The sequence below is a fragment of the Dermacentor silvarum genome, chromosome 10 (genome assembly GCF_013339745.2).
Source record: "Dermacentor silvarum isolate Dsil-2018 chromosome 10, BIME_Dsil_1.4, whole genome shotgun sequence".
Lineage (NCBI taxonomy): Eukaryota > Metazoa > Arthropoda > Arachnida > Ixodida > Ixodidae > Dermacentor > Dermacentor silvarum.
In genome coordinates, this window is record NC_051163.1 from 13,905,126 (window position 1) to 13,931,892 (window position 26,767).

At 47.8% G+C, this 26,767-nt stretch overlaps 1 protein-coding gene across 4 annotated transcripts in view; it reads left to right on the top strand.

The window, feature by feature from the left end:
* LOC119466002 (phytanoyl-CoA dioxygenase, peroxisomal-like) overlaps positions 1-26,767 on the top strand; it is a 73,008-nt gene that overhangs the window by 5,324 nt on the left and 40,917 nt on the right. The window contains exons 2-4 of one of the 4 annotated variants that reach the window (XM_049657090.1): positions 11,062-11,207; positions 21,002-21,238; positions 26,439-26,514. The exons of 1 other annotated variant lie outside the window; for it this stretch is intronic. In XM_049657090.1, the coding sequence (XP_049513047.1) occupies positions 11,112-11,207; positions 21,002-21,238; positions 26,439-26,514 (409 nt within the window). In that variant the 5' untranslated portion in view covers positions 11,062-11,111. The remainder of the gene's footprint in view (positions 1-11,061; positions 11,208-21,001; positions 21,239-26,438; positions 26,515-26,767) is intronic. 2 more of the 4 variants (XM_049657091.1, XM_049657089.1) reach the window with 2 other exon arrangements.

The window sequence follows — 26,767 nt, forward strand, 5'->3', positions numbered from 1 at the left end:
AAAAACACGCACGGCTGACAGTGACTGACCTCTAGGAACCAGTTTTCAGTATCTGTTTATCTAGGAGTGATTCGCTGGCACTGTCGGCTGTAATGAAATCGTCGGATCGCGCCGTGATATAGCAAGCAACCTTTTGAAACGAAGGATGCTTAACAGTGGTGACGCGAGCGTTCGCAACATGTCCATCGCGCAATTTCGTCGACACCATGCAGCCGTTCACCGTTTCGCCGCTACGTTTTCGTGTTGCTCGGGTAGTGCGCCACGACTATTACAATTTCAACTTCTACAAAAAAAATATATATGCCAAACATTATGCCACGCGTATTGAAACCTCGCCCCATATTGACGTCAACACTTATGAAAAAACAAGAAAGGTGGCTTCATTATGCGAGCAAATACGGTAAACTGCTTCCAGAGAATTGTATTCCCAGTTCAGCTAGGGTTGTCCCATTACGTGTTTTCACCACTGTTGCAGCGTCGAACGCTCGTCGGACAGGCTGAAAGACGATACCTGCGTGCGCTACAAGACAATCAGAGAAATCTGTTTAAGAGTTTGGCAAGAACAAAACTCAAGACACCATAATCATAGGTCGGCGCATGCGTTGATAATGACAGACATAAGCAACAAGTACCTAGACGGGAAACCGGGCTCTATAGAGAAGGCTATTAATACAGCTGAACTTCTAAAGACACATGTTGAAATACGCAAAAGTACACGTACACACAAAGAAAACGCAGGACTTCACTGCACATGTCTTTTAGTGCCTTTCAAAAAGTCGTGTAGCACATTCGGTATATTTTTTTACCCGTCTTTTTATTCAAATAACTGCCCCCCCCCCCCCCCCCGCCCCCGTTTTGTAATGAACTGCTAAAAGGCTGAAAGATTTTACTGAACTAATGATCATCCTTCATTCATTCAACAATAAAACGCTCCGGAGAAGCCAGTAACACTTCTTACCAACGTTTCCAATACATAATAAATAAATTAATCAATCAGCAATCGGTCCAAACTTGCCCAGCAGCACTTCGTGTACGTACACTCTATAAGAAATTTGGCGTGGCTAACCGAGCAAGCTGTGTGACGCGGAGTGATACTTCCCGCGGGCGGAGTAGCCCTGTCTTTGACAATGCTTAGTGGTGACTCAGGGCAGTATGCGCATAGTAAATTATGTGATTAAAGGACACGTGTAGAGCTCGCTCCTGTCTAATAATGCCCGGGCAAGGGAATACTGCGTAAGGCACATCTGAAGGCACACGACACACAAAAAGTGGCGATTATCCAGGCGTCATGCACCGGTGCAGACCTTCAACGATCATCTCTTAATAGAAGGCGCACACCGGCAAGCTGTTCACGGGCCAATCTCGAAGCCGGTGTGATGCGAAGCTTCACCGATAGCGACACGGACGTGATCCTGTGAATCTCAGACAACGTGAGAATGCCGATTACTCTTACTGAAGATCTTCGTGATCAATTTGCTAAGCTTCTAACGTTTCTTTTTATCTTCCTTTATGTTTCTTGCTTCTTGATGTCACTGCTATGTAGAAAGGAGTATACTCGTCGCTATTGTAACGTGGCTAAATGTAATTATTTTACTCTAATTTCATTGTTCAGAAAACGGACACGTGCGTCTTCGAGAATCGAGAGCGTAATAAATCGTGTACCTCTATTCGCTATAACTTGGAGTCTGTCCCCTTATTACACAATAGTTCTCGTGCTCGCCTAATCTCCTGCGCTGGCGTCATAACCATAAACTACCAACGAGCCAAACTTGAAACTTCAAACTATAACAGAATTGTGAATAACAGGCTTGCGACAAAGTTCAATTCTCGCGTACACTTAAATAAAACCTTTGTCTTCGTTCACTTCAGGTGGCTCGAAATAGAGCATATACGTGAGCGAGCCCAAATCAGCAGAACAAAACTGGATTGCATCTTACAGGCGCTCACAAATAATCCAGGGCACCTTATCAATATCCTAAAAATCAATATTATGTAATGACTCTACTCGGCCGGTACTCAAGTGTGGCGCCGGCAATTTCTTTAAATTGTAGGGTTTCACGTCCCGAAACTACATGGTACATTTGAGGGACGCCTTAGTGAATGACTGAATTAATTTCAACCACCTGTGCTTCTTTCACGTGTAACTAAACCCAAGTACACAAGCGATTTTTTTCCCGCCCCCATCGGCCAGAACTCGAAACGGTGACGTCGTGCTCAGCTGCATAACGTCATAGCCGCTAAGCCATAGCGGCGGGTGCACCGAAACTTATAAGACTAGAAAAAAAATTTTAAAAAGGTGCTAAGGATTCTCCAATGAGCCGACGGAACAGTAACTGGCACCCGTACCGTTAGCAGATGCAAAGACGCATTATAGTCATCATAGAGCAATCACGTGTGCATGGTATTCTATATTACTAAGAATAAGCGTGGTAAATGGAGTACGTCAGCTCGTGTGACGCGCGGAGCACATAAATGGCGGTTTGATACAGTAACAAACTGGATCCCAACAGAGTGGAAACGCTGTCGAGGCCGTCAGAGGATTAGATGGACGAGATTAGGAAACTTGTGTGCATGTATGGTGACCCACGTATTGTGGCTCGTTTGGCCCATGGAGCCAACAGCCTCAATCTTATAGGTGTAAAAAGCTAAAAAAACTTTTACTGTACACGACAGTGAGCTCAAACTACGCCTGCCATGGTATCAGCCGTCGTTGAAAACTGCAGTATACTAACTGCGACCACTTGGTGCGCACTAAAATATCTGACACGAGAGTTCGACATTGATAGCTATCGAAATTGATTTCACGCAATTTTCGTGTCATCTGTTATCGTGCCATCATGTTTACTTGCCACAAAAAAAAAGAAGAAAAGAAAGTTGCTAAGAAACAACACTGTATTTGTCCCCATCATCGATTCGATCTTACTTTTTAAGAGCCAGGGTTTAATCATTCGACAAGACAGCACCCTTAGAGGTGCAAACTGTTTTACTGCACGCACTCAAATATACAGTGAGAGGTGTCTATGGACGTCAAAGGAAGGCTGTCGGGTGTAGGCTGTTAGAGCGAAAATTAACGAGCAAATCTCAAACGCCGGGGAAAGTTAGTATTGAAGGATAAATGAGAGCCGCTTGCACGTTTTAAAAGTCAAAACTTCCGCCTTGGTTCTGATTAGCTTTCTCGAGTGAGCGCATCAGTTAAACAGCCTAGTTCGTTCTTGTAGGCTTGGAGGAAAACTTGGCCAACCTATTGTCTATTCATAGAGCCGACTCGCGTCAGATCGAAAACGTAGACAGGAAGAGGGGGAAGTAATTAGGAATGCAGAGAATGAACTCGGTCGCAAAGTGCGGGCTTTTTCAGGCGCTTATACGCTACATGAAAGCGAAGGTCGAGACGGCTTTGCCCGCAATGCAGGTCCTCTGTTCCCATTATATAGCTCAAGCACGGACTACTTGCAAAGACCACGAAAGCTTTCGCAAAGCACTCTCTTCGACAAGGCGCCAAGGACAGGGTTCAACAACAGCAATAAGGAGGAGTACAGATTGAATACTTAGTTTACACTGTTTTCCTAAATGAGCTGGCGTATCATTGCAATTAAGGCTGCACTAGTACCTTTTGGCATGAGCATGCTCACGGCTGAGTGTGCGCAGCATGCTCGTGATTGAGCGTACTCAGGCGCAAAGGGCACGCACTCAGAGTTGCTTACAGGGCAACAAGCTAAGTAAAGCTACCCAGAGCCTGATTACACTCAGGCTGCAACGCATTAGCTATTAGCCTTTGTAGCCAGAATACAGTGACGCCAAAGGCAACGAGATGAGAAACTGTCGGCCAGTCCTCGTGAGATGAGTCATTGTGAGATGTGAGATGAGTCACTGTCGGTCAGTCCTCGTGAGGGTGACCATCAGGAAACGTGAAGAGCTGCTGGTGGTTCTTCCAACAAAAGCGGACGAGACAGGTGCCGCGTTTGCGACCACTCCGCCCTCCGGAAAAAAAAAAAAAAATATTCCAGTCCATTGGGTGTGTCCCACCGGATGCTCTAGTTTAGTGTGCAGAACATTTTGCCGGAGAATGTCAGGGAGCGTAATCAAACAATAAATCACGACATAGGACTTCTACATTTATTGTAGCCACATGGCTCTAAAGCACACACACCTCTTCAAGGAAATGAATGAACGGCTTCTTTGATTTTCTCACATTTCTTTCATTTGGGCTGCCTCATTCTTGGGCCATTGGGCATGCATGTACTTATTCTTGGCCAATCCTCGCGATGGGTTTAAAGTTGCAGAAACTTTCTGCGGCTTTTCTGTCGAGACAAACCTCGTCGCCACTTAATTTGTGGTAAAGAACATATTCGAGCAGCAATTATCATACTTTGACAGTATTCAGCTACAAAATTAACACTGCCTTCGGATATATTAAGCGACAAGGGGGAAAAAGCAACCCCATATAGGTGCATATTTGCTACAAATGAGTTTGTCATTGCAGCCGCGTTCACCAAAACATATTTTCAAGACTCCTGAAATATGTAAAGCCTCTCATGGACAACCCCTGGAAAATAGTGCGCAACACATAAGGTTAGCCCTAATGTGTTGCGATCGTGACCTGCCAATAAACTGATAAAATCGAAGCAATCAATACACTTGATTGCCTTCACTGTGCCAAAGGCTATGACTGACACGTCAGAAGGGATGCATTCCACCTGGGTGCGGCAGTCAGTTCAGCATTTCTGTCAGAAATGAGGTAGGCAGGCTACTAACATGGCTGTCAACATCGACTCCTGTCTTTGTTCCAGCCGCCAGCAACAGACACAACTCAAGGACGATGCTAATGTCGCGTTTTATGGCACAAGGGCAAGATACTATACAAGATACGTCCAAATAGCGCCAGGCATAGAGTAACTGCAAGCACTCTCGTGCAAACGGCAAGTAGCTCTTCGAGACGAATGGCGCGTGCGTCACGTCACGTAGCACGTCTGCACGAGAGAAGCGATTCACGAAAGCTTCGCGTCACATTACAACATGTGCGCTGGATGTGCATATCTTTTTTTTAAAGCACCAGCCGTTATCGGAAGTCATACCAGTTTTCATGCGTTAGCATTCTTACGATACTTCACGCATTTTCCGGGGGCTATCTATCTATGTGTGTCTGTATCTAACCATTGTTCCGCCTACCTGGGTCAATGGGTAGTCAGTGGTGGAATGTTTAGCGCATCGGGCTCCTGTGCTGAGGTAACAGGGTTCCAAAGCCACCATCGGACCAACTTATGTGGTAATGTGTATATATCTGTCGTTCTTCAACGAACCTCTTTCACACCGACGCGGGTCACTGTAGAGGCGGGACTGGGTAGGCACTGCTGTTCGAAGAAATCCTTCGACGCTGACTTGGAGCACTGAGTGTATGTGCCACTCGGCCCGTGCTAGTCTTCAATAAATCTCTTTGATGCCAACTTGGGTCACTAAGCATGTGCCAGTAGGTGCGTACTAGTGCTTGCAAATGTCCGCCAAACCGGCTATCCGGTTTAACCAGAGGGAAGTGAATCCGGTCTCGAAAACCGGTTATCCGGTTATGCGGATTTCAAGAATCGGATATTCAGGATATCCGGTTTAAATAACCGGTTGTCCGCATATTCAAATATTCGGACACGAATATTTGGTGTTTAAAAAGAGGAAAGGTAAGGAGGTTAATCAGAGCAGATATCGGCTTTGCACGAGCGGTTGCAAAAATAACTACGAATACAAAAGAGAGGTAATTTCGGCACAAGTACAGAAGAACAAATATCCGACTGTCCGAATATCCCGACACTATTAACCGATCACTCCGGTCATCCGGTGTTCAAATTCGAATAACCGGTGAATTGAATAACCGGATAACCGGGTTTTTCTGCAAAACCGGTTTGATGTTGCTGCACTAGTGTGTGCCGCTCTTCAACGAGCGTCTTTGACGCCAGTTTGGGTAACTAGGTATCTGCCACTGGGAATGTGCCGCCCTAGAATGGCAAAACAAATACCTTAAATCTCTCCGATGCTGCACGGAATCGAACCCCAGCACAAAGGTTCCTCAAGGACAGCAACCCGACGCATTAGCAGGCAGCGTCACAAATTCACTGGGTACGTGGAGAATTTCAAAGAAGGCCTTTCACGCCAGCGCTTTAGCGAGCTGCGCCTTAAATGCACTGGCTATGTGGCGTTCTTCGATGAATCTCTCGCCAACGTTAGTCACTGAATATATGCCACTGAGTGTGCGGGAAGTGAGGGAACAATTCTCAGTGCTCGCAGGCACCCGCGCGCCGCGCTTCTGGTCTCGAAGGCCACGCGCAGACTTCTCGGTAGCGCCACTAGATGGCTCTGCGTGTCCAGAAAGAAGCGCGATAGAGAAGCCCGCTTGCCGCATGACGCGTTCCTCAGCGCTGTCACGCACCGGAGCGTCATACATTTCAAAGGCCTCGCGCAGGCTTCGTGGCGGCGGCTCTAGATGACGCCGAGTGTTCTTAGGGGAGCGCGCGCGCGAGAGAGAGAATTAGCATCTTTATTCGGGAATTCTTAAAGAATCTTCGGGGTGGTCTCCCCTTTCCGGGAAACCATAGGCTTTCGCCGCGTCCACGGCCCTCGCTACCAGCTGGCGCTGGCTTGCTAGGGTGGAGCTGGCTACGGCGAAAGAAGAGTACCGCTGCAGTACACGCCTCATGCCTAACTCGTTTCTACGGTGGCAATACATTGTGTCGCTAACTGATCCGATGCTAACGCATTACCGTCAGCAGTCACCGTGAGATGGGTTCTGCCCCCCCCCCCTTTTTTTTTCTTTCTCATCAGTGTTGAAAAGCACTCAAAAGTCAGCTGATCGCATTAGGTTCCGAGACTTCCTTCTTCGAAGTATGATAAACCCTTTTGTGTCTATTTGAATATGCGTTCGTGGCAGTTACGTGCCTCCATTCTCGACATGCGCTGCAAGGCAGGAAGCTACGGAAGCACCAAGATTTAGTATTTAAATACAACGAAGTTTCGCCTACCTCGCGGTGCCGCTTAAAGATAACATCGAAAGTGCGTCACGGAGGCGCGGCCGCCGCTTGCGGCGAGTGCCAAAATCCGCGTTTGATCGCGCGGCGAGCGTGGTCGTCGCGTGTCGGCGTTTATATAGGAAGCATCGGCTCCGTGGTGGTACTACGCTCGCGCACTTGCACTACATGATCAAGTACGTAAATCTCGTATACAGACGTAGCCCAGCGCCCACTGTTCGAAAAGTTGCCAGTCCGATCACTCTCCGAGGGAGTACGCGCTACAAGTTCCACTCACCACTGCCTATAGCCCTTGCCTGGACTCGACCACTTCAGAGTGAGTTTCGACGGCATTGACCATAGGATTGCTATGCAGGCTTGTTGGCATGCCAGCATGGAACACTAGTGTGACGCGAGGAAGACTAGCATACGTGAACAGAACATGAACAGTACCCTGTCTGTGCATTCGTGATGTCGTTGTCGCCTTCAACGTATGGCATAGACCCACGAGGGGGGATTGGCCGAGGTTCGCATTGAAAACGTAATATTAAGTCCTTGCTTCCCGTTAGCTGAGTGGTCGGTACTATCTATATTTAAACAATGATTATAAATTATCTCTCTCTCTCTCTCTCTCTTTTTGTGTGTTCTCTTGTCCTTGTCTTCTTTTCGCAACACTATAGTATACTTTCGGCGTGCTCTTCACGATGTGGCGGCGCGAAAGTTGCGTGCAGCCGGCCGCGGCTGAAGATGACGAGCACCGCGTGAAATTGGCACGGGGTACGAGCCATAAAAGAGGACCACCACCTCCACCACTCTCATTTGGAGCTTCGACTCTCGATTACAGTAATAGGGGTGTTTGTGCTGCCGTCCGAAAAAGTATTATTATATTAGTTTATTTAAATGAAGACTGCGTCATTCATTGTGTTGTGTCTCTCACACTAAATTAAGTGTGACAGTAACAACAATACTAACGCCCCTGGCCTGATCGGCCGCGTCTATCAACCGATCTCGGCAATCAACAACACCATGGCTAGCCGGTTAAACCATCGGGCCACCTCCACGGTTTGGTGACCCGGCGTGATTCCAACAAGCAACATTCCGATTAATTTGTGTCCACGTGATTTCAGGAACGATGCGACGCTGTTCAGCAGTTGAACTTTGTCAAGAGGTGTTTGTGTTGACGGGACTGGTTGACAACGTGCAGGAGGGCACGAGTGCTACACTTCCATGTGATGATTATGTACTCCGAAAGAGTACACAAAAGAGGCAGCTGTTTATTATGCAAGGCGCGGAGCAGTGACAGCCACAACTAGGGTCGGTGTCATGTAGCGGTTCAGTTTGCTCGATTCTATTCCTTTCTTATCCACCCCTTACGACCGACCAATGTGGTAACTAGGCGGAGTGCTGCTCGGAACACTGACGAAGCACGGAAAGGAAGAGAATCGGAATGGAATTCATACATTGTTCCGGTTTAGTTTATAACTGAGCGCGGTAATACTCACGCTGTTTCGTACGGTTGCAGAAAACATCCCCAGTAATAGACGAGAGTAATGTGCTTTTCTTTTCTATTCCGATTTCTTTCCCCAGTGATGTTCGTGAAACGTCAGAGTTGGCTTGGGCTCTTGCGAGTTGCGACAACTGACATTGTAGGTCCGCCGTATTTGTTGAGTTCGCTTATTGATTTTATTGAAGATCACGTTACCCCTTTTGTCAGAGGCAACGACAGCCGCTCCAGTTTGTTATGACCAGTTCGTTATGAGGGAGTTATTTCACAAGAATATCGGTCAGTAATTGTCGCGTGTCCGATATAGAGATTAAGTCGCGTTATCCGAGTTTGTCATATTCCGTGTTGCCAACTTGGCGGTTCTCCCGCTAAATTTAGCGGTTTCTCAAGCTGCTCAGCGGGAACATTTGTTCTTTTCCGGGAGGCGGGTTTTCTTGGGTTTCGGTCTAATTGTTGGCTTCTCTTTATGGCGGTACAAAAACTTAATATTTTTTAGAATGATTCCTGCTTTGCGTGTCGCAAACATGTAACTTATTCATGGCACTTTGGAAGTAAGAGTGAATTGAGCGTGTTTTCAGCCAGCTGAATGTGAATAAATGTAAGTTAAGAAACTGAATGTCCACTGAGATGACAAATGCCATCCTTACTGTGCGGGCCGGTCTCCGGAGAAACGATTAAAGCTTCTTCAGTTACCCGCTGCCCGAGCGTGTTGTTCACAAGAACGGCTCACGATGGAGGCCTATGGGGTCAGCGATGGTACCGTCACTAGACCGAAGCGACGCCAGCGAACAAATTCACACAGAGGACGCCCGACCATACCAAGATGAAACAGGGGATTCTTGTGCCGTTTTAACCACTACCCGGTAGTACAACATGTTTCCCCGGCCAATGATTGTAACTCACTTCTTTTTTTTTTTCGTTTCGCAATACGCTTCCGTACTTCACAGTCGCACTAAGAAGCGCTAATAATATTGATGATTTATGCCTTTCATTACATTATGGGTAAAAAGAAACATGCTTTGCTGTCCAGTGTAGCGTTTTTTTAACTGTTTTACTTAAAGGCAATAAAACATATCTTGAACGTGATTATGATTCTTGTGTTTATAGCGGATCTTGGGGGCTCGTATTGCGGGTTTTAATGTTTTGGGGGGCCTCGCGTAGCTAGTTATCTTTTCTTTTTTTTATTTCTAGTTATCAACACTGGCCATATTTGGGTTCGGCTGCACGTAAGAAGTGTTGGCCCTGAGCTGAAACTTCCTCTCGGTGTTCAAGCATACCCCTATATGTTCTATAGCCTTTATTAGCTCAAGTTCATCTGGACCTTATCCACAAACACGTCTTGCGGTACAACTATTCTTAAGAGCAGGTGTGAGTCAATCGTGATGTTATATATACATCCCAAATGCCACTGGTCAATGACAAACAACGGTTATACTTGAGCTCGGACTTTGACTTGAGCTCGGTCAATGACAAAGAGTTGTATTTTCGTTAACATTTGCAAAATAAACAAAACGTTGGCGAGAAAGGCTAAAGGTGCTCTCCACACCTGTCTAAGGCATGCCCTCTCAAAACAATAAAAAAAGCAATTAGTGACAGTTTATAAGCCCTATACGACGTTGCTCTGCAGAGCACGAGGTCGCGGCTTCGATCCCAGCCGCACCGATGTCTTGGTTACGTGACTTTTAGCTCGTGGAACGTCCCATGACGAGATAAGGGAATCAATGAATCAATCAATCAATCAATCAGTATATCACGGTCGAATTCTCGTGAGGGCGGGATGCAAACATTCTCCTGTACCATGCTTTGGATTCACATTAAATAATCCCAGGTGGTCACAATGAATCCTGTGCTTCCCCCACTACGCAGTACCTCATAAACCACCGTGCAGTTTAGGTTGCTATAGTAACCTATATGACCACGCACAGGAATGTTAAGAATAAGTTCACTGATTTCCACAAAACACCCAGTACAAATGTATCAAGAAACAGTGTATACATGCGCCGACATTCCCTCTTTACGACCCACTGCGGTCGCTTAATGGCTATGGCTTTGCGTTGCTAAGCACGAGGTCCCGAGTTCGATTCCCGGCGAAAGCGGCCGCATTTTTGATGTGGGCGAAATGCAAGGAACGCTCGTGTATACTTAGATTTAGGTGCACGGTAATGAACCCTCGGGCGGTCAAAATTAATCTGGAGTCCCCACTTACGGCGTGCCTTATAACATGTCGTGGTTTTGGCGCGTAAAGCTCCCCAGGAACATGTATGTTCTGGGCTTTAACGCGCCAAAACCACGACCTGTTATAAGGCACGCCGTACATGGGACTCAGATTAATTTTAGTGACTCCATATATATATATATATATATATATATATATATATATATATATATATATATATATATATATATATGCGCAGAGACAAATGTCACCAGCACAACCTGAAGCGAACGAAACAGCCTTGTGAATTAGGTGGCCTTGCTGTGCCTGCTTCGAAAGTAACAACGCGAAGGAAAGTCATTACAACCTTTGTGCCTAATCATGCCAGCACGGGCTGTTTTGATCCCTCCCTCCAGGCCCTCTCCGTGCGATCCTCCTCGCCCCTGCTGCGTCGTGAGCGCGCGCCATGAGCGCCAACGGCCACAAGCTGAGGAGCTTCGTCGAGGCCAACTTCTCCGGCGGCGTGGGCACCAGCCTCTGGATGAACTCCTTCCGCAAAGACGTGAGTACCGCAGGCGCCCACCATATCCTCCCGAGATGCGAACACACCCATGGGATATAATCGGTCTTCGAGGTGGTTTTTATTGTCTACTGTTATGTTATGAACTCGAAAAACAATTTTTTTAATTTAAATACCATGTTTAGGTGCCAAAAGCGGCGTCTCCGTGTATGTGAAAAAAGAAAAAAAAAACGATCTCCATCATCTCCTCATGTTTGCTATGGTAAAAACTGTATTTCATTGCTTAAAGGCAGAAATGAAGATGGAACTACTACGTGCAGTACATTGCCATGTTGCTGTCGCGTCCGGCATTTTCGCGCAATCTCAGTGATTTCGAAGCACACCCCAAGGTTGCTTTCGGCCATCGGGGACGACTAAGAGGTCTAGATCAATTCAGTGTCAAATTCCTCGAAAGCGGATCACAAGAATATGAGCGAACCACTTCTTTGCAGTTACACATGCACTGCACTTCATGCCCAGAATGAGTATTTTGCGTAATCACTTCCGAGTGAATTTCGAAAAAAAAATGTTAAATGCAATGTGCAATGTATTGTACAAGGGGGTCTTAGAGGATAAATGCCACGATGAGTGCGCCGATTTCAACAGCCGTATCGATAGCGTAGTCCCTCGTATCGGCGGCACATACCCACTCTGGGAGCCCATTGTTCGACGATCCTGTAGCACCAATGCAAAAAAAAAAAAAAAAATGAGAATTTAACTAAATGTTGAATAAATAGAACACAATGTAAGCAGAAGTTGGTTACAATCGACATACATGCAGATCCGTCGTAAGGCAGTGGGATATTCCCATTCTGGGAGACTGGCCAAAAATTCCATAGCACAAATAATAATAATTAAAAAAAGGGGACAATACTTCAATACTGAATAATTGAAACGCAAGTTAAGTAAATGATGGTTTGAATCGGCATAGACCTAGATCCTTGCGGGGCTGTGGCATGTTCCCATTCTGGGTGATTGGCTAAGAATCGGGTAGCGCAAAACAAAATAACAAATATAAAAGAAGTAAAAAGACAGGTAAGAATAGGCAGGACAGAATAAAGAAAATGAGTTATTCGCTCACACTCATTTCACATTTTAGAATTATGGTATGGGTGAGTGGTGAAGGCCGTGAGTGCATGGTTGGAACGTGAGTGTGAAAGCCGTAAGTATTACGGGGTGATCATCTTTGATTGTTCCGGAATGTTTAAAATCGCCCCCCCCCCCCCCTGTGAGTGCATGGAAAGCGAATTGTATAGCCGGCGACTCTTGAGCGTGAAAGACCTGTATGCTGTTGTTCCACTTACTTCTTACAGCGAAGCTGTTAAGGGTATGACCGCATATCCACGGGGTGAATTATGATGAGTGGGCGAAGCTCCGGAGGGAATCATCGGTAAACCGTGAATCTTCCGTGTAATTCGCCCAGTCTCGCCGCACTAAATCGAACGATTGACTTCCACCTGACATTTTGAGTGTCATTCCTATTTTATAACGGAATTCATTATAATTGCACCAACGCGTTAGAAACGTGCAGTACTCTCTAGTAAGGGGAGAGGCCACAGCGTCTTACACCAGCTTCTTACATCGCCTGTCATGTTGGGTATTTATTGTCAAGTAGTAAGTCCGCGCTCTCGAATTTTTTTTTTCCATAAAGTAGACGTGGCTACTTACTACGACGACGACGACTACTACTACTACTACTACTAGAGGAGGGACAGACCCACACCCTAAGGAGCTTCGCCCTAAAACTCTCATTGGCTGATGCTGTATGTGCGAGTGAAAGAGCGCGAGGGCGAGGGACGCGCGCTTTCGCGGGAAGCGAACGCACGGCGGAGAGCTAACGCGACTTCAGTGGAAGGGGAGTGGTGGACGATTAGGGAATTGAGGCACCCTATTCACTGTGCGTGTGCGTGCCCGCTCTCCCACTGCGGCGCATGCGCGCAGCTCTGCCGGCCTTGCCGCCAAATCTCTCTGGGCTCTCGACCGCCTCTCCCCTAACAGTGTCGACAACGGCGTTTAGTCGTTCCCTAGTGACAGCGGTTGTGTGCGGTCACACAAACAACACGCACAACTGTTGTCGACGGCGGCGGCGTTTGTGCCCGCGTTCGCGCCAAACGCGCGCGGCGTTGGTGACGTGTTTATGAAGATGTGCTAACCTTTGCCATACACCCTATGGCGGTGTACCTTAGTAAGGCCATGGTCCCTGCGGTCACTAAAATAAATGTAAACCACCGGATCATATATATAGAGTTTACGAATTGTAGCCGGAGACCTTGTAAATCGCCACTTGAGACTCTTTTTTCGAATGACACCAGTCAGATATGCGCCATAATCACCCGACTAGCCAGTTTATGTAGCATGAATAGACGCACTCGGTTAAAGAATCCACGTTTTCGCTCAATAACTTACCGATTGATTACTCATAATATAAGGCCTGACAGGGGATATGGAGTGGATTAAAGAGCTTTTGGCTTCCGTGACACCTTCACTAGTGCATGCGCCCTATATCCAATATTGGAATGTCGCTCAGTTAAACCGAAGACACTGGCAATAGGTGTTGCGTACGTTGAACCAACTAGAAAACATACACTCAACCACAAAAGCTTACGGACCACGGGATCCCAGAAAACGATCAACTTCCGAACATCTTGTAACAGTAAATCAGTGAAACCGAATATCACAATGTCGTTCACATAGTATATACCGGTAAAGGTTGTAAATGCGAATACTAGGCCGCATTGGTGAGGCAGTGCAGATATTTAGCGTTTTGTCATATCTCGGGTTCCGTAAAATTTTGTGGCTAACTGTATTTATTTAGCTATTTATTAACAGCGAAGCTGTTTAAGCCAGCCGTAATTTGTGGTTCGTATCAAGAAACTATCATCATCAGCAAAGATGAAAGAAATAAAAGAAAAGAAACTTTCTGGCCGAGGTATACGAACGTTGGTATACGAACCCGCATACCAACGTTACCAAGGCGAGAGTCGTAACCACTAGGCTATACAGCCACTTTTTTTTTTCTTCATTGCATGGAATTATTAGTAGTTATATGCGAAAATTAGTTGCGTTACATGTATACACACATTTATACACATGTAAGGACTGCTTAGCATGTGTGAATTTGTTTTTCATGTTTTCGCAAGGAATGCTTTCCAAATGCAAATTACGTATAATTATAAATTTACGCTGCGACTGACGACGTATACATATGTGTCAATGAACAGGTAAGGAGCAGTTTGTATGCCTGATTTTTGAACTTTCATTGGACTGCCTAGCATGCGTGAACTTGTTTTTCATGTAGGCTATACAGCCACGCTTGCAAAACATGCATTTATGCGAACCACATAATTGCGTTCGAGCGTCGTCGTCTTCGTCCACAGCTGGCGCGTTCGCACGCGCTCGTGCCAATGCTCTGCGAGGTGAAGAATAGGTTTTGCGCGCTGTGCTCGGGAGAGAAAGAGAAATTGAGGGAGAGAGAGACGCATTCACGGAGCGGTTCTGCTGGAACGCGTTGTCGGCATTGGAACATGGTGTCGGTGTTGCAAGCTGCGCTATGCAACGCGTAGTGACGGCCGTAAGTCCGAGAGAGAGAGAAAGAGACACGCATTCCCGAAGCGGGTCTGCTGGAACGCGTTGTCGGCATTACAACTCGGTGGAACGCGGTGTCGGCATTTCGGCCAGCTTCGCTGTCTTAAGCTTTGCGCGGTCTAGTGCAAGTTTTCGCCTTTTTATTTATTATTTATTTATTTATTTATTTATTTATTTATTTATTTATTTATTTATTTATTTATTTATTTATTTATTTATTTATTTATTTATTTAATTTATTTATTTTTGCATGACAGGCTGATAATACACGCGACGGAAGTTTCTTGGGGTGCAGGCTCACCGCTGCCACGGCGTTCGCACAAGATAGTGCGGCCACTCATTTTACTCCGTCTCATATATAACCGGAAACGCTGCGGAACTTGGGCAAGTAGTTCTTTCATAAAGGTCTCACTCCGCGCGTCTCGCAGTGCAGTTGTTCTTTATCTGCAACGTTTTCTACGAAATAACTACCTCATATATTACGGTTACAACTTCTGGACACAAGTTTACGTCAAATCACATGTTACACGTGAATATTTGTATTTCCAGGCGTCGACGCACTGTGTTTTGGTCGCAAACGCCCGTGACGTGCTGTGGCCGACGATTGCAGAAACATATGTCCCTCCGCTCGTTCGGCGGAAAATGGCCTCGAGTCTCTTACAGCTTCCACGTAATAAATACATCGTATTTTGGAACTTAGAAGTACGAGACTTAATTTTACATAGAATTACATGGTACGTACCAATATAACTATATTTCATATATAGCGCACTATTTCTTGGTTGCGGATGCGATCAGTGAGAGAAGTCTCTCTAGCCTCCGTAACGTTGTTTGCCTGGTATTTGAGGAACGGAGTATAAACACATGGCGAGCGTGATCTCCGAGGACTGCGCAGAGGTCAAAAAATGCTAGTGGGCGCTTTGTAATGGGGCTTTTTTGAAAAGTACAGCAGACATTGCTGGGAGAACTTTACAAGCATCCGCCCTATCCGTGCCCAATCTTCGTACTTTCTCTGAATATTATTGTACTACGCGTTTGCCGTTTGCATATTTCTAGTAAATTTGCTAAATTTACAATATAGAGTACAATGTATCATTTTGTCTGCAAAGAATGTCTTTAGTACCTGTCATGCCCAGTTGAAACAACTGACAGACTACGGGGAAATGTTTCAAGTTCAAAATTACCGGATAACATCTTTCTCAGAATGATCTTTACGGAATACGAGCGCCCAGTGACATAAAGTCTAAGTAGTCAATGGCAACTACAAATCCTCACCGCCCCATACTGGCCGTGTATACTAGACAAGTTGCACTCACTCAGAATACCAGTTCATCATACAGACAGGTATTATTGCGATAAAAATTATACGGACGCTCGAAAGCGCATTATCCCCGCCACCGCCCTTGCCGATCGTCCCGCTGACAGCGCATGCGCGGCTTGAATCCAAGCCTCGAATCCACGGGGCTGGTCAATTTACAGAGTGCAAACGAGGGCCACTTACAGAAAATAATTCGCTCGCTAGAGCGGTTGACCCAAGAACAGGCGCCGGTAAGTCGTGACACTAAACGTTATATTAGCGAACATGGTTTCCGAGTATAACAAAAGTTGTTCTTAAGAGCGAAAATCTTCGTAAATTCGACCCGAGATAATCCCGAGCGCACCCCGTCCTACAAGAGAGAGGCGGGTTTCACCAAGGAAAATCTGCGCGCATCGAGCTACAGAATGGGAGGAACATGTTGGAGAAACACCTCCGCTTTTATCACAGGCTTAGCTATCTACGATCCAGGCATCAGTGAAAGATAAACGTACGCGTGTAGTCACAGCTGCCTTGTGAATGTTCATAAGGGTGGTTTGTTGGCCGAGCTGGTACACGGTACTTGCTAGGGGTACGCCAGAAAACTGAAATGATAACGAGAAAAAATCTTGAGGCAAGACACAGCGGCCCTTCTTCCAGTGAATGTTCCTTTAACAGGCTATAACTCTACCCAAGCCGCTTAACTGCGCATAAGGCTACGAGAACCAACCGAGAAGCAACGGGGAAGTGGGAAACAAGACCTATGAAGAACAAGCAAAAATATAAAAAAATGTCGTTCCGCGGATGCGCATTTTCAAGGCTTGCGACTCTTGCGACTTCGTCAGCCATTGTCTCGGAGTTGTGCGCAACACGCAAGGCGCAATTTTATTGTGCCTCTCGGCCACTGGGAGCTCGAGGCTACAATAGAAAAACTGGAGTGGTTCTGGGCATTCCGGGCGGAATGACAATGTAGTCCGCGCCACCTATTCTGGTTTTGTACGTTTCCTTTCCTTGACCTGCTTGCTCATTGTTGTCGCGCTCTGCAGCGAAAGGATGACGTAGCCGGATGGCGCGCGAAGCACCGTTTATTAAATGCTTTCGCAACTTGCACCAATTGTCGTTCACAGTGAGTAGAGACAAACAGTACGTTGATTTCATAGGCGATAGCTTAAAGGAATGCGAATAGTCAGTTTCACCCTTGTCGGAGGCTACAAGTAAATTGATTCATTAATTAATTACCGTTTATTAAAAATGTTGTGTCGAAACCATCGACATTGTCGATGTAAGCGAATAGCCAAACAAGCAAGCAGGCAAGAAAGCAAGCGAACGAACGAACGAACGAACCGAACGCTTTCCTTACCGAATCTGATCATCGACCAACCAATAAGACGGCCGAAAGAGCCAAGAGCCAAGTAAAGTTATTCGATTTAATTAATGGGATGGTACCTCGGCCTAACAATTTGGAAATATGAAATTGGGAAAGGACTCAAAAACGAAATCCGGGCGGTCACGCTACTTTCAAGTTCCTGCATCAGCTCGCTATGTACCAACGTCGATACCACGCTGCTTATATAGTGGAAAGTAACGCCCACATGTTATTATTTGCTTGCTAACTGCAACAGTATACCTGCATTTAGAACTAGAAGCCTGCTCCACATTCTGGTACACCAAAGATGCGTTTGGCTGCCAAGGACTACCGGAGTACTTGTGGCGAGCTAGAATGCGCACACCCTTACGAATTTTTCCGCGCTTTTCTAATTTTCGATATAAAACCCGTATGTTTCCATTTATCATATGGTGATACTCCCATATCATCCCCATATGAGGGTCCCACATAAAGCAAAAGAACCGAAACCTGGGCAAGTTGGTATACTTCGTCTTGAGGACCCAACCTACGAGGGACGAAGGAAGAGAGCGCAAGTATTTGTACTTTCTTCCTTCGTCCCTCATCTGTTGGCGCTTGGTGCTCAAGATGAAGATCCCATATACGTTCCTGTATGACCCCAAGTATCCCATGTACGTTCCCATATATCCTATCGAGCAAATCTCGTACGATTATATGAACATGCGGGGGAACCATAAAGATACCCGTATGTTCCCACATATCATATGGGGATGCGAGACGTAATATATGTTTATATGGAATCAGTAGATATGGAGCTTACGAGTTTTGGTATAGGGAAGTAGAAGATATCATCTCTGTACCTCTTTAAAAGGAGGCATTCGAACGGAACAACTGCATTATCAGCGTGTATAAAATATATCCTCCTCCTCCTCCTCCTCCTCCTCCTCCCCCCCCCCTCCCCGCCCCGCCGATGTGTCCTTAATCTGCGTGTCCGGTGACTACGTAGTTTCTTCGCCACAGCATGACGAGACACGACGGCGGGACGTTGGGCCGCGTAAATAGCGGGGAAGTCGGTGACGCGCGCGAATCTGTGTACGGCGGTCGGTCGGCAAATTGTCGCAGCGGCCTTGGCGGAGACAGGCGCGGCCAGGGCTTGAATATCCACCGAAAAAAGCAAGCGCACGTTCAAGCACTGTACACCCGAGAGCCTCGACTTGTTCAGATTAAACGCTTCCACGGTTACTTTCTTCCTTCACTTTCTGCTTAAGAGGCAAAGTGAAAAGAGCTCGCCAGAAAGCGAGCCGCTATACAGCGCTGGCAGCAAATACACTCCAAACAAGCTAACTTTCATACAAGTCCGCCCTTTCACATTTTGTAGATATCCAAGATTATTTGTGCCTTGAATAACTCAGTAGCGCTGGCGTGGATGTTTTCATGGTGTAATTTCTGCAGCGCGAAGGGCTGGAGTGCGGAAAGAAAGGTACCAAATGACGAAGGAATAGCAAGAGAAGGTCTTTCTCTTGCTATTCCTTCGTCATTTTTACCTTACTCGCTCACATCGCTATTCTTATTCAGTGCATTTCTATAGGACGCAGGGCCCATCCGTGTTGTAGATGTTCTCGCTACATTTAGTTTTATTCCAAACTATAGTATCGATGTTATCATAACGTACAGGGGCATTATGCACATAAGTGCAGCGCCGGAGTAATTTCGACCACCAGTAACACGTGCACGCATAACACACACAAACAGCCTGCACATAAATTCGTACTCAGTCTCACCAACTACGTGCAATGCGACGAGAGCTACGGGTGGCGGGTCAGTCGCGAGCTGGGCGAGTTGGTACATTTTGGGAAATTCGTGACAGTGAACTAAGTGCGAAGGATTGTAAAAGACACGATATGGGCCTTTTGCGCTTCTTGCCTGCACAGTGTGGCCGGCGTGGGTGCAGGCGCATGTTGTCTGAAAAAAAAAAAAAGATTTTTTACTGCATTAAGAGTGTTGGTTGGCATACTGACTCACGAGTACACTGACTAATACTCGTTCCTCACTCATTTCAGAGGCCTGAGATAAAGCGTTAGTGAGTGACGAAAGGTCTGAGCGAACGTGAATATTAACCGGAGTGAGTGACGGTTGACTTGAGTGCTAGCGAAACTCAGTCACGGTGATTTTCAGTAGACGTGAATGTGAACGCGGGTGACATGTCGGCGGCTATGTGTGGACGTGAGTACGAGCGTGAGTGCGGGTGTCGGTAAGTGTGAGTGGAGGTGACTATGAACGTTTGTGAATGTTGGTGAGTGCGAGTAGAACGTGAGTAAGAACATGAGTGAATGCCCACGAGTGTGAGTAGACATGAATGTCAGTCGCCATATAGCCTAGAAAATATTGGTGAGTTGGTGTGGGTGAGTATACACTTATTGTGCTGACCCGTGACTAAGAGTAGGCATGCGCGGCTAGTCATCGTGACATACCACATAAAAATGAATGCGGACACATGTATGCGTTGAACAGAAATGATGTTGCATCACACTGAGGTATTGTACCCATGGATTAATAAGAGGCTATACTTTTTAACAGCGGAACTGTTTAAGCCGGCCGTTAGTCCATCCGTCGCTAACAAAAAATGTGGGCCGATGCTGGAGATAGTGAAGAAAGGGTCCAAGCGCAATGGCACATACCCCTGTGAACTATAGCGAAGCTGAGCCTGGCTAAGTCTAGCTAAGCATGGTTGGAACTACTTAAGCTTAGTCAGTCATGGATAGCCAATCGATAGCCAATCAATAGCTAATCGATAATCGATCAATAATCACTAAATTCTGGAAAACGCTGGGGATGACTTGGTAGTGCTTAGCCTAGCCCAAAAGCCAGGACTAGCTAGGTGCCCGTCAGCTTCGCTGTCTCTTTAGAATTGCGCCTCCAGTGCAAGTTACGGTAATTTGTCTCACTTTTTTTTTTCCTGATTATTATTTTTTTTGCATTGCTTGCCGCATCTGTATTGTTCGTATACTCACATATACTGGATGCTTTCCCAATAAAACAATTTCGGCGGAACTCATTTAAGATAATAGTCTAAGTTATGCGAGAGCATTCGCATAAATAAGATCAAGCTGGAGCCATTTTCACCGGGAACCACCTCGCTCAACATAAACTCGTAACACTCGCACATGCGGCGCGATGTCGCGCCGAGTGACGTAAACAGTCACGCTGAGCGAGGGTCCTACTGTCGCACGTATTCCACGCCCCTCTTCAACTGTTAGCATGACGTCGAGGATAGTTGCTCGCTTACCATGCTCCACGCCCGCATTCGATTCCTCGCAGGCGCTAATTTTTCTCAGTTTCTTCTTTACGTGGTTAACGCTTCGAAGCCAGACAGATACCCAGCCAGTCGGGTCAAAGTGTATGGGGCTGGGCAAGGAATATTATTCATTTTCGTAAATGAATTTACGAGTCAGCGTGTGGTGCCATGGTCTTTCACCGTCCCTTAGTGCGCTGTTACAGACACTAAAATTGCCTGACTGGTCACTTTTTGTAGTTTCCGCTTCAGCACGACGCTGTCCGCGCTCCTTCGCGCAGGGCAACGGCGGTGCGTCGGCGCCGGTCAGCAAGAGCCTGCTGACCTCGGATCAGCGCCAGCAGTACGAGGACCAGGGCTACCTGATGGTGCAGGGCCTCATGCCGGCCGCGCTGATGGCGCAGGCCAGCCGGATGGACATCGCCCTGGAGCAGAGGCAGAAGCTGGACGCCGAGGCACAGGAGAGGCTCGAGAGGACCATGCGCGACCTTCTGTCCCAGTACAGGCGCACCTCGCAGGTGAGGCTCCGGAGCCATGCTTTACCAGAGGGCCCGGGTATTCTGTGAGAGTCCACCTAGTGGACTGTCAATTTCGACCGCTGCTGATTAGCTGCAGCTGCACGAGTGAGGAGGAGACAGGTGTTCAGTTCACCGAGGACACGGGCCGAATCTCGTATAGCGCATGGAAACACCTGAAAGACGAGGGTTCAGTAACTTAGGATGCACCCCATTTCTACTAAATATACTGACATATCCGACTTCGCCTAATGCGGTCTGGTCCGCCGGAAACGCCGGACTACATCCGCGCTTTTACAACTGATTGATTAACTGCATTTTAACAGCGGAGCGGTTTAAGCTGGACGTTGGCCCGTATAGCGTAGGCCAGAAAATGCGCGTGGCGATGACGTCACCGCGCGTTGCCTAGCAACCACTTGGCACAGCTGCGCCTCGCCTCGCCGCCGCTCCGCACCGCCGCGCCGAGCTGTTACGACCGCGCACCTGCTCCGTCTAGTCATGACGTCACTTCGCGTCGTCCTAGCAACTACATGTGCCTCGCTTCGCCTAGAACATGTAAACGCTTCCCCAGGCCGCGTCTTGAAGCGCGTCGTGCGGCCAAGCAAGAATCAGCGCGTCAGCGGCGAGCTGATCCAGAATACCGTGCCGAAGCTGCAGTCGAGAAGAGGCGTCGTCGAGTCGAAGATCCCGACGAGAACGAGAACTCGAGAGTCTGCGTTTGAGTATCCAGCGTCGTCGGGATAGCGACCCTGGCTGTAGCTTGGTCAATCACAAGCTCCGCTGTTTGCTCCAGCGTTGCTCCACTAGTGCAAGCTGCGCTCATTTTTTTTAACGTACTGCGTGCAGCGTGGCCCAAAGGCTCCAAGATGCCGAGGAAGATGAAAACGCAGCGTTACCACCGACTGACAGAAACAAGGCCTCGAAGGTCACCGATCTGTATGCTAACTACGATCACCGTCAGAGAGGTGAACGTCGTGTTCACAAGCCATAATCAATACAAAAGTATGTTCCGGTGCATCTACTTTTCTCCGTGAAAGCTCGCGCCGGCTACGAGCGATCCCCAATATGCTCGCTGGCATTTGCAGGATATGGCAGTAATATACGGCGGCTAGGTGCCGGAAACGCGTGATAAAATATTGGAGGCGTCTAGTGACACCATGCCAGACATGTTGTCCAAAAACATGGCCGCCATGACGTCACCAATGATTCCAGCGCCCGTAGTATACACCAAAAGAAAGACAAAACGAGGTTGTTTTCCATTACTCTGGGAGAACCATCGATATAGCAGGGTGCGATGTGGGCACCACCTATTGTTCTGCCGTCCAGCCGATGACGTTTATTTGGTCGTCAACGTCGATACCCGAAAGAAGCTGCGACGAATACGATTATTATTATTCATCGTCGTTCCTGTGACAGACAAACAGTGGTTTCCGGCACGAGCGTCTGCAAAGGTCTTTGACATCGGCAAAGACTCTCACCAGCCCATGCATGCACTTTACTCTTTTCTTGCTCTGGCACTACTGCAAACCGAGAAATAGGTCACAGCGCGCAGCCGCGATTTTCTTTTCTTTCCAGAGACGCTATAGCAGCCAGAGAAAACGACGTCACTGGATTCGTCTGCTTCCGGTTGCCTGCGTCTGTGGGCGTTCCACTCGGCTGAAGTAGCGCCACCATAGATAAAGGACGGAAAACTCGGAAAGGGCATGCGCAGTATACGCTTCCGTGTGCGCACGCGTCTGGAACAGGTCTGCCCCCGATGACTGACACTCCGTCTTCGGCACAATGACGCGAGAAAGGGAGCCGGAAGTGTATAACTGGGCGTTGGGTCGTCTGGCCGCCCGTAACGACGAACCGGGTCGCAACTCACACCCCAGAGCAGATTGTCTACGAAAAAGGAACACAAACCTTATGGTGAATTCCACGGGTAGGTCTGGAGTGGTTGCCCGAATCCTCGAGGGGGCGCTCGGATTTTTCAAAGTCGAATCTGCAAGGGATAAAACAAACTACGCTGCGCCGGAACACAGAGAAAGCCATCACGCGCGCAATCGGTTCCGGAAATGGGGTCTCGCTTTAGCTCGTTCCTTCTTCTTCTTTCTGGGGTTTTACGTGCCAAAACCAGTTCTGATTATGAGGCACGCCGTAGTGGAGGGCTCCGGATTAATTTTGACCACCTGGGGTTCTTTAACGTGCACTACAACGCAAGTACACGGGCGTTTTTGCATTTCGAGCTCGTTCCGTTCCCATGGTTAGCGAAGTCGCTGTCCCCGAGCGTGTGTTTTGAATGCGTGTGAGCGAAATTCGCAAGAATCCGTATGAACGGTGTGCCATGGAGGTGACGCTGAATGCGCATCATGGCGATGTGGCACGGAGATGTTTGGAAAACTGCCGCTCACAGCCCACCGCTGCCGCCAAAACTAAACTCCTCCTGCCCTTCCCGACACGCCCTTGCAGTTCCGGTCGAATCTGTGCCCCGACGTCTCAGCAAGTGAGAACGCTCTACTGTGAAGCCAATTGATCCGAAACGACCAGTAGAGCGCGCGAACCCATTCCAGATCTACCCGTCGAACCACGGATTCTTCGCTGCGAAGCGAGAAAGCTTGATCAGGACCTACTTGTGGAATTCAACATTACCCATTCTCACTAAAATTGTGTAGGTCTGCGGTAGCTAGAGCTGACGTCATGCGACCAGTGGCCAATTTCAGAGAGTCCATCGTACTCAAGAAAAGTTAGTGAAATAAACATCTGCCATGTAGCCACTTGAATTACCCGAACGTTGTATACTCAATGAAACGCACATGAAGTTCAAATGATGATGAACGATGGTTCCTGGCATCAAGCACGGGACCACCACCGAATATACACCACACGCTTTATACGTTAAGTACCACACAGAAACCTAGCGCTAATGTCAGCGCGAGCAGAAAATATAACGCCTAAGCGTAGACGGATATGGATAAAATTCGTCTTTCTGGCATCGAGCGCCCTTGTGTTCACAACCGCAGCAATCTGGGCCTGTTGGTATACCATGGTAAATGATTTTTAATAGTATGAGTGCGTGAGAAGAATACAAGGAAATGCCTAACTTGTCTCTTCTGTCCATGTGTCTTCTTACTTCAACCTTTTTGAAGCTAAATCGACATCAGGAAAAAATTTCGCGTTATTTATTAGTGTCAAATCAGCCTCCAAACGCTACTAATCGATGATTTTCAGAACAATGCACTGAAAGCCGGTCTCCATAAATTGGAAACGATCCCGTGTCCTCGCGTTCAAAACTACGATCTGGTTATAAGGCACGCCGTAGAGGGGGGGACTCCGCATTAATTTTAACCACCTGGGGTTCTTAATGTACACCCAATGCCCGGTACACAGGCGCTATTTTGCGTTTCGCCCCCATCGAAATGTGGCTGCGCCATGGCCGGGATTTGATCCCGCGGCCTCGTGCTTAGCAGCGCAACGGCAAAGTCACTCAGCAGGGTGGAGGCTTGACCTAGTCGGTACAAACTCGACAGAGGAACAGCGCGAAAAGACGAACGACGAGAAGGGGAACACACACCAGCGCTAGTGTGTGTTCCCTTCTCGTCCTTCGTCTTTTCGCGCTGTTCCCCTGTCACTCAGCAGCCACGGCGGGTAAAAAACAGCTACTTATACAGTCATTACACACGTCTAATACGACATATATATACAAAAAAAAAGTTGCGGTTTCGCCCGAAAGGCGAAGCAAATTAGTAGAGAGCTATTCGGAGTAGGGATAGTAGTTTTATGAGTTGCATAAACTTGGGCACATTCGCTTACTAACTGAATTAACAAGCGTGGTGTCAGCGCGCACAAGCAAACATGAATAGATCAGACTCATACAACCACTGTCAAAACGCTGGCAGCAAGCGCAGCCGTCGCAGCGAGCGAAGGTTCGTGCGGTCTATCACTTCAATGCAAAGGTACGAGCCGTGTGGAGATCGCTTTCAAGATACGGTGCGCGCGACAGCCCGGAGCCGCGCAAAGTACACGTACGCAGGTGCTGGCAGAGTAGAAGCCGCACCGCTTCCCTCCCGCGCTGCCTTCCCGCTTTCCTGCCTTTCGCGTGAGACATTAAGTAACCAGCTCCCCTTGCGCCCAGTCGCAAGATACGCATTTGGTGCCGCAGCTAAACGTCACCTTCCCTCCCTCCCTCCCTCTCCCATCCCCCCACGGCCTTTCGCACGACGGAAGACGTCGCGTTTGCTCTCCGCCGTGCATTCGCTCTCCGTGAAAGCGCGCGTCAGTCGCAAAAACAGCATACATCGGCGCGCGGTGCCGATTTTATCGCACTTGAACTTTATACGGAACCCGACGGCGACGCTGACGGCAGAAATCCGCTAGGAGTGTCCATGTAATTGCTATCGCAATAAAAAATGGCGCTTTCGCGCCGTACTCACAGCTATCACCATAAAGACGAGGAAGAACTGTCGGAAAGATCAGCCGCACTATAAGGAAAATGTGGCTACAGAACGGTCCAGCAACGAGCGGCGTTGTCGCCCCTGCCCTGACTGCGGAAAGCCCGTCAGACCGACCGAAAAGCCCCTTGTTCGGGAATTGGAAAGCCCACGATGTATGGCACGCACATCGTTAGGACGAGATCGTCGTGTCCCATGAATTAATTCCACCGAGGACCGTTGCGCGGTGTGTACGGCTCTCGGCTATCGCCAAACAGTCGAGGCTACTAACCCGAGTGTAAATACCGCAGCCCCTGGGAGTCGCCTCTCCTCCACAGTATTAGAGCATGCTTAAACAGCGCTCAACACGAACACAAAGAGAAGTGTACCGATCCCTGGTATACCGCGCCGTTTGAGACACGGCCGCAAGAGAAAAGTCGAACAATATCTGTCGGTAGTATTTCACGTACTCACGGGCGAATTGGAGCGGATAGTGCAAGCCCACCGTTGAGAGAAGTTTACTCACCTAAAAGCGCCGATGAACAGCACCAAAAAGCACATCGCGCTGCCTCCTCGTCGCATCGCCGGCAGCCGTCGCTCGCATATTAGTTTCACCAGCAAGCAACCACAGCTATCCTTGTCGTGTCGCTCGGCTTCTTGCTCAAATAAGGTTTATGCTTTAAGAGGTATCCAAGCCTGCAACGATATTAAAATTTTGCTTTTTACCCTCGAGAAAAGGAGTTTCTCGGAGCTAATGTCGACCCTTTGGCCTCCCTCTTTTTATGGATACGCAGGTTCTGGACTGGGTGGAACAGTTCTGCGGCGCCAAGGTCCTCTCCCTCGGCGCCATGTACGTCAGCGTACCACCAGGTGAGAAAGGCTGGTCTCCTCTCCCACCTCCGTCTAGATTGCAGAAATTGATAGTTAGCGCTCGGGTGGGAGAGGGTGCGTCGATGCCAGCGGAGAGACTTGGTATCAACGATGGAAGAACAAGTCATTTGCCTTCTTAACGCCTCCCGTAGATTCGCCGGCACAGATCGGGAGGCACGACATCAACATTCATAATACGTGTACAACCATCTTGCAAAAGATTGCATACTCCGGCTCCAGCCCTTCATGACCC